The sequence below is a fragment of the Acartia tonsa genome, chromosome 1 (assembly GCF_053477335.1).
Source record: "Acartia tonsa isolate MP-2025a chromosome 1, ASM5347733v1, whole genome shotgun sequence".
Taxonomy (NCBI): Eukaryota; Metazoa; Arthropoda; class Copepoda; order Calanoida; family Acartiidae; genus Acartia; species Acartia tonsa.
Genome location: NC_137260.1, coordinates 27,092,780 through 27,105,855, shown reverse-complemented (window position 1 = coordinate 27,105,855; position 13,076 = coordinate 27,092,780). Strand labels below are relative to the sequence as shown.

Genomic DNA, 13,076 nt, shown 5'->3' with positions numbered 1-13,076 from the left:
GAGTTAACAAACCAGCTCTGTGGGGGATCCTAAGAAAATACGGCATGAAGGAGAAAGCATTGACGGTGTTGAAAGGACTACATGAAGCAACTGAATACAGGATAAAAAGCAGAGAAGGACTTAGTGAACCTTGGGTGCCAGAGAGAGGCCTCAGGGAGGGGGATCCCTCATCCCCAGTCCTTTTCAATGTCTACCACCAGGTGGTGATGAGAGTGGGGACAAAAGAAAGAAAGAGAAAGGCAGATGAAGCAGGTTTGGAGATGGGCATTACCTTCAAATATGTACCTGGTTCAGCTTTCCCAGCAAGCAGCTCATGGGAAAGATTCAATTCAGAAGCCAAAAAGTTGAGAGTGGACAAGGAACTCTTTGCTGACGACACAACTGTGATAGGACAGAAGAAGGAGATGGAGACAGGTCTAAGAGTGATGAAAGAAGTGATGGAAAGATTTGAAGAAAAGAATAATGAGGACAAGGAGGAGAAGGTAGAGTTTGGGACAGATGACAGTAACAAGATCAGGATGCTTGGTAGCTGGCTGGGCCCTGAGGAGGACATTAAACAGCGAAAAAAACGAGCGGGGGCAGCCTGGGCTAAGGTCAAATCCCAGCTAAAGGGATCCAGGTTGTCCAAGAGATGTCAAGCCAGAGTCACTCAAGCTTGTGTTGAGAGCGCGCTCTTATTTGATTGCCAAGTAAGAACCTGGCAGAATGGAGAAATAAAGAAGCTACAGAGTTTTGTCGACAGAATGTACAGATACATTTGGAGTAACAAGACCAAACCTCCACTAATCCAGATGCAGGAGGATGGTAAAAACATGCAAGACATAAGGACAGAGCTGGGAATCAAATCAATCAGATGGAAGATTGAGAAAAGATGTTTAGAGAGGATTGGTCACATCATGAGGATGGAGGACAACAGAATCGTGAAAGCAGTGACATTAGGATGGATGGAGAGTCTTGAGTCAGCAGAGAAAGTTCCAGGAAAGAAACGAAAGACGATGTTATACTACAAGAAACTAGTAAAGGAAGCTGGTATGGACTACACCAGGATTGGTCAAATGACCGGACAGAGGAAGGAGTGGAAGAAAAGAGTCAACAAGAGAATGAAACACTTAGACAAGTGGGAAAAGCAGAGAGGAAAACTGAACAGAGAGGAAAAAATAGAGAGAAACAACAAAGTACCTGTGATAACAAATTTTACCTGTGATTTTGAGGGCTGTAACAAGGTCTGTAAGGACAAAACAGGCTTGGCAGTCCATAGGAAGAGGATGCATGAAGTATCCAGCCATAAAGTCATTTTTAACTGTGATAAATGTAACATGAGCTTTAAAACTGAATCCAACAAGAAAAATCACCAGAAAGTCTGTGGAGGGGTAGCCGCGGACAGACCAGACCAAAGAAAATGTAACAAGTGCAATAAGAGTATTAGTGTATCAAATATAGCAAGACATATCAAAAAATGTACAGTAACAATAGAAGCAGGACAGCCGCAACCAGACAGGACAGAAACGGCGGCAAGAGTATACAGGCCCAACTACAAAACCTGTGAAAACTGCAATAGATTACTATCTTCAACAAATATGGCCCGACACCAAAAAAAGTGCCAACCACGGGAGGAGGCGTAGCACTTCCAGTGCTGAAAGCCTTATCAAGATCAAGATCAGTGGTTGACTGTGATACTTCTTGAGATGTTATCCAAGAAGTTGCCACGTGATTTTCAAGATAAGCTCAATTTATCATTGGGCTCGATGGATGTCCCAAACGTCCCAAAGCTGTTAAAGATTATTGAAGAACAGCGTGGCGCCATTTTAATGAGGTGTTCGACTGATATGGACACCCCCTCTAAGAAGAAAGGTAACCCTGCGACAGCCGCTACCGCCGTAGGTAAACCTGGTAAATCTAAGATGAAGCAGTCATGTTTTGTTAATGGCTGTAGTGAGATGCACTTACTTTACAAGTGCCCAAAATTTCATGACCTGTCAGTGTCAGACAGGAAGAGTATTGTGGAGAGTGCTGGATGCTGTTGGATTTGTTTGCAAAAAGGGCATAAATCTGTGGATTGCCCGAAGGCAGATGTAATAGGCGGCTGCAAAGTGGACAATTGTGGTCAGGCCCATAACAACCTTTTGCATGAGAGTGTTGATATGGCTGCCGCCGTCTATGAAGTACATACTTCCCCTGAGGCGAACCTAATGTTAATGTTACAACAATTAGACGTCGTTGACATTAATCGCCAGAAGGTCCCAGTGAACGCCATGTGGGACACTGGTTTAACTACCACAATGGTAACCCAGTCACTTGTTAATAAACTTCAGTTACCTTTTACTGGACGTTCAGCAAGAATTTCTCTAGCTGACGGTGAAGTTAAACGTCTCCCGACGGTCAAGTTATGTTTAGTTGATCGACACAAAAATTATCACATATTAGAACCTGTGGTAGTGCCTCTCATTGGTCCAAAAGAGGCGATCTGCTCCATAAATCCTGTGGAGGCAGCTGTTTTGTTTGATATGAAACCTGAAGATTTTACTTTGGTTGATGGGCAGGTTGATTTGCTCGTAGGGCACCTGCACCCATCGATGTTTCCCTACTCTGAACGTTCAGTAGGAGAAACCATGCTTTACTCCAGCCTGTTTGGATCTGGATATTTTGCTGTTAGTGCTAATGGTTTAGCAAAGAGTAGGTATGTTGTCTGCTCAGATGTTCAGCCGCAGCCGACTGTTGGTGCTGCTTGTGATGCTATTATTGAACCTGTTGGTTCTGCTTGTAACGCGGCTGATGAACCTTTTGGTTCTGCTAGTGCCGCAGCCGTTGACAACATGGCTACGGCGGGTGTTGCCGTGGCTAATATTGATAATGATGTTAGTTGTGCTGCAGTTATTCCTGATGATATTGGTAACGATACTGTAGTCGTTGATAACTTTGTTACGGCGGGTGTTGAGCCGCTGAATGATTCGGTTCCAGCCGGACAAGAGCCGACGGGAGTTTCGGTTCCGGCTGGACAAGAGCCGATCAGAGTTTTGGTTCCAGCTGGACAAGAGCCGACGGGAGTTTCGGTTCCAGCTGGGCAAGAGCCGATAAGAAATTCGGTCTCGGCCGGACAAGAGCCGACGGAAGTTTCGGTTCCGGCCGGACAAAAGCTAGTAGATGATTCTAAGTTTTATGACAGCCACACTTTTATTACGTGCCCTGGTGGTGTTATGAATCAAGAATCGACTTGGTTGCTGCCAAGCTGGCCGCCCGACGCAGGGTAAGGGGCCTGCCAATGGCGGGTGGAAATATGGCGGGTGTTGCCGCCAGAAAGTCATTGAAATTTTCCAAACCACACATATCTAATCTACAACATGAATTATTATGTGAAAATGATCTTTAAAAAAAAAAATGTCACAAGTTATATATTAGGCTTGTGAAGGGAACCAAATGGGTTCTGTAAAGAATAAGTATTCATTATTCAACTAATTTTATTGTTCATACCTAAGCACAAATATTCTACAAAACTGTTTAGACTTTTAAAGCAGATTTTAAAAAGATTTTGTTTCTTTAAGTATGATTTTGAAAAGCAAAAGTTCGTGAAATGATTTTTGCAGATTTTAAATTGAGAAAAATAGATTTTTTACAAATTATTTTTCTAGTTTTTTTTTATGGTTCACGTTTACTTAAAAAAATGTTATTTCTCAGATTCTCATATGAAATAATGCATTAAAGTAAAGAACACAACATGTAATATTATTATGATAATGTTTAAGATATTCCTCATTATTATTTTAAAAGATTATCGCAAAAAATCAAGATATTTGTTTAAATTTGTAAGCAAATCAAAGATTTTCTTTCATTCCGGAGGCAGAGATTCTTAACAATTCATGTACAAAGTTTTTTTTTTGTTCACTCCGGAAGCTGGGATTCCATTAATCCACGCGTAAAGATTTTTTTTTCATTCCGAGAGCAGAGATTCGTAGTAATATACGTACCTAGCGATTTCGGACAATTTTAAACCTTGAGAAAGTATTTTATAGCAATTATTTTCCTAGGTATATATATTTTTTGTTCATGTTTAAGCATTTATAATAACGAACGCGATGTATGGTATTATTAAAATATTGATTATTATTTTATCTGAATGCCACAGAATTAATTTAAGATAAACTATGCATATTTTAAATTAACTCTACCTTCATTTTTATCGTATATATTAAAATACTGCTTCAATGTATTTATTTTTTGTAAAAAGAAATTAACCATTTCTTAAGATTTATAAGTAACGCAAATTTTGATACAATTTCGTTTAAACTTTCAGATCGATGCAAGATTTTTTTCATTTGAAATGCAAACTTAAGTTTTTTATACGTTTACGCAAGTTTTTTCAATGATTTAAGTCTTTTCGGGACCAGGGATTTTTTTCGCGGAAAATTCCTAGGTACCTGCACAGATATAAACATTTTTATCCTTGTTGGATTGAAATTTGATATGATAAGAAATTAACAAAATGAGAGTTTTACATCATTTAAATATTTCTTTATGATTTATTATAATCACATAAATAATTTAATATAACATGCATATTAAAATCATTACTATTTACCTTTGAACTGATGTACCTAAAGAGAAATTGCAGATTCAGCATTTTAAAGTTCTTTTCTTATATTGAGCTTTTGTTTTATTTTGGTAATTTAATTTGCATATTTCAATTGCAATTTTATTTTACGCAATTTTGATTCACGAAGATTAAAATTATGAAATTTTAATTTTCCGATGTTTGATGATTTTTATGGTCATATTTATTTAGATTTAAGTATCTATTTTATTAAAACATGTTAGATTTAAGGATCTTACCTATCTTATCTTAAAATTGTTTAGATGTAAGCCCGAGTATTTTTCCGCTGGAAACAATGCTAATTATTGAGAAGTTTTTTATGAAATTCTACTTTTCTTTTCTAGCAAAAAGATTTAGTAGAAAAAATGTCATTATTTAATCTTTCTTTCTTTTGATGAAAAAAGTTTGAGTTGATTATTTAATTATTGATGCGATTTTTAATATAAAAATCATTTGCCTATTATTATGTAGATACCTAATCAAAGTTTAGGTACTATTGATTATTAATTCATGTATTCGCAATTACATGGTCTGTAATTCTAATTTTAATTGAGATTATGAGGCCATGATATAATGAGATGTGTGAGTGGTAAATGTGCAATTCATGAATGTTGAATGCTTTTCCCATTCCTTATTCCTATCCTTATGTGGTAGTGGACTCGGTTTGAGTTATTGTGGTATTCGCGAGTTACCATAATTAATTTTAGGCCTTATGGCCATAACATTTTAAACTCTTGTGGTTTATGTGTTGTGAGATTGTGATTTAGTGGACACTGTCTGCACGCATATTGCAAAGATGAGGTATTGTGTTCGATTCCCAGTGAATAGACGGGTGTGTTTCGGTATGTTTTTCTTGTATTCCCTGGCAAGTTCGAACCCATTAATCCCTGTTTCCTTACACCAAATTTCCTAGAGAATGAGTGTGTTACGCGGCATTCCTAACTATCTCCGCGCGGCGCGTGGCTTGTAAACAGACAAAGGAAACGCGCACTTATCCTTTGATTGGTCCCACGTGAAGAGCTACGTGATTGAAAATAATGTATTGCTTGAATATACATGTGCTCTGATGTGTGGAATATCTCAAATAAGCCTTCTGCTTAGTTTGACATCATAATGTGGTAAGAAGTTATCTTTAATTCTTAATAATAAGTGTAGTATGGTATATTTTTACGAAGAAATTTAAAACATTAATTTTTCAACAAATAGACCATTTAACTGCTAACTTTTGACATACGAATATTTTCCTTAATTTTATTGATCATTTGAATCTAAAATTATCAATTTATGATGCTATTTAATATGTTTCGTGCCAATTTAAAGTTTTTTAGAAATTTTATATTTTTAATTAAATTGAAATCACGCAACCTCGATATACAAAAATAATAAACCATTAATATTATGTAATTAATTTTTATATTTTTGTTTTAGATTCACCGTTTTCATGGTAATAAATACACATTTGTAAACATTCACATGTTGGTCATTCGGAGGGCTTGGAGATTAAGATTTCGTGTACGGCAAGGCATGCGTACCGAAACAGATATTTATTGTATGCATGGGTTTGGCTAGTGACTGGTATAGGGATAATATTGTTGAAAAATACCAAGAGCATCTCACACAGCTTATTTCTATACAAATACTCCGTTAAAAAGAGATTGTAAGCCTCCTTAAGGGGCGTTTTTTTTGTTTTTTTCACAGTAGCTTTTCTCCAATTTCTAGCCCCTGCGGGGACAATTGCCTAACCCTGTGGGGCAATCACCTAACCCAATTTAACCTAAAATAACCTATCAAAAGCCATTTTAAAGATACGACGAGTCGCCCCTTAAGGGGCGTTGCCACGAAAGGGACTATTCCCGGAAATTGATTTATTATCTTTTGACGGTTTCCAACACAAGGATTGGTCAATGGCAGATAAATTATTCTTACTTACATCAACAAACATAGATTCTTTCTTAAAGCTTCCTAATATAGTTTAAGATGAGATCAATTTGTTTTTCATTATTCAAGTCCTGATTTTCATAGGTAGATATTAGGCCTTAGTTTTTATTTGACATGGTAGGCATAGAAAATATTTTGGGCAAACATAAAATATTTGGATACATTACTGCCCTGGGAATTAAATGATGGTATTAAGAGCTTTTTATTAATCCCATAAGGTTTATAAAATATAACAATATAATAGTTAAGTGTAAACTAGTTTAGATATTAATATAAATTGTACTCAGGGATAGGGTTGTAGTTATTTTGATGGTTTAAAAGATCAAATCAAATACCCAATCCTTTATATCTCTTTTTCATACCTACATACCATTGTTAGTTATCATCATAACCCAAATTAGTTATCCAATGCTTTAGCCCAAAGTTTCTATAACCTAGAACTAGTTTACTGAAATCTTCCCTTTGATTATACCATAAAAATTAAGACAAGAAAAAAAACACCATAGGATATTTGTTTAGTAATTTTATCCCCTTAAAATTAACATTAATTTATCAACAGTTGATTCCAAACCTTTCTGAAAATGGCGAGGGGAAGTTTTTAAAAAACTTAATTTCAAACAACCTTAACATTGTTTAAACGTATTAATATGACTATGTATGTATATCTTAGAGTGAAGTAGAAATATGTTTGCTTGATAAAAAAATGAAGAAAAAATCTTGCAAGTCCTAAGAAATGTATGAATATTTGTTGAATAATGCAAGACGAGTCATTAAGTGAATTAATACCATAATAAATAATATATAGGTCAGTATAATGTTTAATGGAAACAAATCTGGGATAATGAATCATTAATGTTAGAATATTCAATACTCCTCATGAATATTCTTTACATTAATTTTGTCTGCCTTACTTGCACTATTTGTTATTATACAATTACATGAAATTAAGGTTAAATGTATTATACGTTTTTTTAATTTACAAATCTACATAAGTCTCATAACAAAGATGATAACATCCTCAAAGTGTAACCTTAGAAATTTCTAGAGATTGTTAAATTATAAAAAATTCTGAAAAATAATAGTTGTAATGAAAGCGTTCATTTGTCAGGGGAACCTTAAATAAACCTATCTATATGTAAGTTAAAGACATTTAGTCCAGAGATGGCATAAAAAAAAACACTTGGTTTAAACCAAAAAAACCAAGCTTAAAAAAAAACAAAAAAAACAAGGTGGGGATGGTTTTTTTTAAATATTTATACTAAGGCCTATCTTTCCAGTTATATCTTTTCATAACGTAAATAATACAGTAAATAACTGTCAAAAACCTAAATTACCGTATCAGCCAGAGTTGTCAAATCGGGCGGGCGGTTTTAAGCTGCCCTTTTTCGGGTCCTTGTGGGCAGATATGGGCACCCCTCGTTTGGGGGGTGAGAAAAAGGGGGAGGGGGTAAAAAAAAGAGGGGGGGCAGGCCTATATTTTGGATATTATTAAAAAAACCTGGTTTTTATCAAAAACACCGGTTTAAACCAAAAAAAAACCCAAAAAACTGGTTTGTTCTTTTTAAAAAAAACCTGGTTTTTTACCATCTCTGATTTAGTCAGATTGTCATTGAGTAGATGTGCATTAGTTCCATGTATCTTCATAGAAAGATAACAGCTTTGCTTATCATATTTCTATTTAGTATTAGGACGGAAATCTATGAAGTTTTGATATAGTAGCTTATCTCCAAAAAACTTTTATCTACAATCTACATATATTAAAAAGTTTAAATTTGAATGTTAAAAAGTTGGATGAGATAGCTAGAAATTAATAGATTTCTGTTTGATTGTGGTCATACAACTTTTAAATTTATGCAGCCCCACAGGGTTAACTTAGGCCTCTTAATTGAAGGCATAGATTGCTAAAGGCAATTACATTTGGAATTTTATATACTAAAATTGACAGAATTATTGACATAGAAATATTATACTTTTAAATACCTATGAAGTAAAGTTTTTAGTTTTTTTAACCTACTCCTTTCATTTCTTTATTTTCTACTTGCGGATGCGCCCCTTGGGGGGAGGGGTGATTTTTTTTCTAGGGGGCGTTATCTCTTCGGAGGATGGTAATACCCTTCCCAAAATAGTTATAAAACTTCCAAGGACCTATGAGAAGCTACCCTGTAAAGGAGAACCATATCGGTTCAGCTGTTAGCGAGATTCTTTAGTACAAAAGACAGACAAATATCCTGTCACTTTATAATAAGGATAATTTTTGAATAGATTATTCCTTCCTACATCTGTTAATTTATTTTTGTTTTGCTATAGCACTGTCTTAATTTCTGGACATACAAATCAAAAATATAAATTATTCATTTCTTGCTTTAAAATTAAATGGGATATTTTTGATAAACTTTAAAACTTTATCCATCATATTTTAGTCTAGACTCCGTGGATCTTGTTTTATAGGATTTCTATATCATATCAGAATATATAGAAACGTCTTCTGTGATAAATTATATTTTAGTTGAAATTTAAAATCTGTCATTTTTAATATTAAAGAGCTTTGGCTATTTCATCACATACACTTGTTGACTAAATCTAAAAATAAAAAAATAAAAAGAAGCTTATGATTTGTTATAGTACATTACACATACTGAATACTTATTTTAAAAAAAAACTGGATGCCTTTAAGTATTTTTACCGTTGAACCGATATTTTTCTCCATTTCAATGTACACTCTTATTGGTTTTGGGTTAGGGTGCCACTACTCTCCTAAGTTAGATTAAAGTTACTTATTACTTTATATTATGTGTTTGAATGATGTAATGATTGGTTATTTGTGTAAATCTAATATCTCTAGGAGTTTATCTGGGATGAGGGTCTGGTTCCCGGTGAATATTACCAAGGAGAAAATCCATTGGCGCTACCCAAGTTAAATCTACAGTTTCTTACTCTTCATGATTATCTGCTAAGGTAAAGAACTTTTAATTGCGATTTTATTATTTTTCATTATAAAGAGATTTACCATAATATGTTATGCACAGAATTTTAGCCTTTTTAATTAGCGTAGTTACTTCATTTTAAGTTTATTTCTGTTTGTTCTCTAGTGCTAACAAAATTTGGATTTTCTAAGCTTCTGTCTTGTCAGTTATTGTGAAGATTCCCATAAGCATGAGGAATATTTAGAATTAGAAAATAACTTTAACCCAGCCTACTGTTTAACTGCTTATATTTTGTGTAATGAGTTACAATAAATTTACAGTAATTGTTATGTATCTCATCAATGTTGATTAATAACTTTTTTTCAGAAATTTCAAGTTGTTCCAGCTGGAATCCACCTACGAGATCAGACAGGACATTGAAGATATTCTGAGCCGAATGAAGCCCTGGAGAGCTGAGGACGACTCCATCATATTCAACGGATGGGCCCGCATGGCTCAGCCCATCCACGGGTTTACCATCGTTGAGGTGGCAAAGCCTAACATTGGAGAGACTCAGCCGAGCAGAGTTCGAGCCGATATTACGGTCAACCTAAGTGTAAGACATGAGATTAGGGAGGAATGGGAGGCTCTGAGGAAGCACGATGTTTGTTTCCTCTTGACCGTCCGGCCTCCTGCGCATACAGAGGTCAACTATTTTGATGTACCAGCCGCTGAATATCTGGAAACTACAGGTATAACTTCTTTAGTTATTTGATTTTTAGAAAAGTTTTCATGATCTATAAGAGGTAGAAGACTGGCTCTTACCCCCACGACTCCTGCACCTCCCCTACCCCCTCATAATTGTTTTTGTTTGTCCTATTTGGGATTAATGTTCAATCTAACCTTAGTCCAAATTTTTAAAGGTCTGTTCTATGTCCGTGGATGTGAAGTTGAAGGTATGTTGGACGAAAACGGCCGTGTCATCGAGGAGTTCAGCGGGGAGCCGAAGCCTAAATTTAAGACAAACGACAGAACCTTCCGAGTGAAGCTGGACTGTAATCAGTACAGGGAAGACATGGATTTGACAAGCAAAGGAGCGGAGGACGTTTATGCTTCCTTTAATATTCTCATGCGTAGAAAACCAAAAGAAAATAATTTTAAGGTAAGCTTAGATTTTAAAATGATTTTTAAATCGATATTTATTACCTATTTATATAGGTATCATATTTTTGCTTTGAAAAAAAAAATCCATTTTTCTTTTAAAATCACAATCGAAAATTTTTAAACGTCTCTCTTATTGCTAGATTTTTATTAATGGGCTTTTACAACTAATCATGACTTTTATAGAGCAATACGACAGTGTGTCCTGTTTCTTATGCAAATGATTATTTTTATTTATCTACTGTATTATTAAGGCTGTGTGTGTTAGAGACCATCCGAGAGTTGATGAACACCAGCTGTGTTGTACCTGAATATTTATATACTATACTATATTAAGGCTGTGTTAGAGATCATCCGTGAGTTGATGAACACCAGCTGTGTTGTACCTGAATATTTATATACTATACTATATTAAGGCTGTGTTAGAGACCATCCGTGAGTTGATGAACACCAGCTGTGTTGTACCTGAATATTTATATACTATACTATATTAAGGCTGTGTTAGAGACCATCCGTGAGTTGATGAACACCAGCTGTGTTGTACCTGAATATTTATATACTATACTATATTAAGGCTGTGTTAGAGACCATCCGTGAGTTGATGAACACCAGCTGTGTTGTACCTGAATATTTATATACCATACTATATTAAGGCTGTGTAAGAGACCATCCGTGAGTTGATGAACACCAGCTGTGTTGTACCTGAATATTTATATACTATACTATATTAAGGCTGTGTTAGAGACCATCCGTGAGTTGATGAACACCAGCTGTGTTGTACCTGAATGGCTACATGATATCATTCTAGGTAGGTTCATTTCTTGATATTAATGCAGACCATTATAATTGATATATCTCAGAATACGTCACCGAAAAAGCGCCATCGAAAAGAAAAGTATGATTAAAAACGCGACAGTAACATCATTTTCGAACAAATAAAGTTATAATATGATTTTAACTATGAGATGATATGATAGGAGTTTTTTCTGTTATGTGGTTGTTTCTTGCTTGGTTTATTTTTAAGATCTTATTACGCGAAAACTTAAATGGGCAATAGAAAAATTATTTCAGTTTATATTTAAATAAAAAAAGTACTCTAGCAAGAAATAGATCTATTGACTGAGATTATGTGCATTCTGAGGCAAATTCTGATCCTCATTTCTCACATATTTTTTCCTATTGCTATTTTTCCTCCATTTTTCTACATATTCATAGTTTTTTTGTGTTTAACCTTCAATTTTATATAAGGATAATATTATAATGTACAGTGAGTCAAATATTGGACAAAAATAAGAACTTATTTTTTTGCTTTACCAAAGACACAAGGCTGCCAGTAATGTTTTTAAGCCCTTTTCGGAATATGTGAAAATCAAAATGAAAAAAAATAATAAATGAACTTTCTAAATGGCAACTTTCAATAGGTAATTATTCTTTAAAATTAGCTACAAAAATTAGCTAATTTTATTTTGAAGAATTTTTAGTGGAGCTTTAAGTCCTGTTTTTTTTCAAAAAAAAAGTAACTTATTTAGATCTATAAAAAAAGTAACCTCCTCCCATAACTCCTGTTCAGGCCTATAAAAAATCAAATCCCTTTTTAATTTTTTGTTAATTTGAGCCACTGTACAAGGGTCTAATATTTGTACTTTAGTGTTGTAGTAGCAATGATTATTTGGCACATCTGCAGTGATTATGCGTTACCATACCATACATGTAAATTTACTTTTTATTGTAATATGGAGAAAAGACAAGTATACTGTAATCATCTTTGTATGTAAGTCCTAAAGGCGAATGGTAATTATACTTTTTTGATTAATTTATAGTAGCTAGACTCTAGATATCGTTGAAGTTATTTTACCTTCCCTTGTCCAACATGCATATTTTCCTCTCTGCTCTTTATCTTCTTTATTTGAGAATCTCTGCACGTGTCACTGATTTAGTACAAATAACATTTTTTATTGTAGTTGAGGTTATAAATATGCATAATCAAAAGGTAGAAATAACATGCATATAAATTACATCTTAATACCACCCTCCCCCCAGTAGTCCAATGAACAGTGGAGAATATGAAAAAATATACAATTTTATAGACCTAATTATTTTAGTGCCTAAAGTTTTTAAGCTAATGAATGAGTGAACGTGTCAATATACTGTAAAAAAAATACTTTTTAATCAACCAAAATCATGTTCATAGCCGGTGGTAACAAGTTACAAAACTTTAGTCCGGTGTTAAAAAAGGGGATACTTTTTTCGCGTGAATTTGCCGTATGGGCCGGGTGTGTTCCAACTTTAAACTCTAAAATTTAGCAGGGCAGTTGCTTTTATTGGGTATATGGTTTTGCCGCCGTTTCTTCATAGTTCCATATTGTACCATATCAGAGCATCTGTCATGTCAGATTTTAGCGTTTTACTCCTGTTTTGCAGAATTAAACCAAACACCTTTACGGAAAATCCGCGAAAAAAAATGCCTCCCTTTATCATACTGGATTTGA

The 13,076-nt window shown here is 34.5% G+C and overlaps 1 protein-coding gene across 2 annotated transcripts in view; it reads left to right on the top strand.

Annotated features, from left to right (window-relative positions):
* The window catches only part of LOC145316427 (RNA helicase aquarius), a 61,036-nt gene that overhangs the window by 31,209 nt on the left and 16,751 nt on the right, over positions 1-13,076 (top strand). For both annotated transcript variants that reach the window (XM_080156901.1, XM_080156910.1), the window contains exons 14-17: positions 9,366-9,478; positions 9,814-10,178; positions 10,350-10,588; positions 11,320-11,395. In XM_080156901.1, the coding sequence (XP_080013027.1) occupies positions 9,366-9,478; positions 9,814-10,178; positions 10,350-10,588; positions 11,320-11,395 (793 nt within the window). The remainder of the gene's footprint in view (positions 1-9,365; positions 9,479-9,813; positions 10,179-10,349; positions 10,589-11,319; positions 11,396-13,076) is intronic.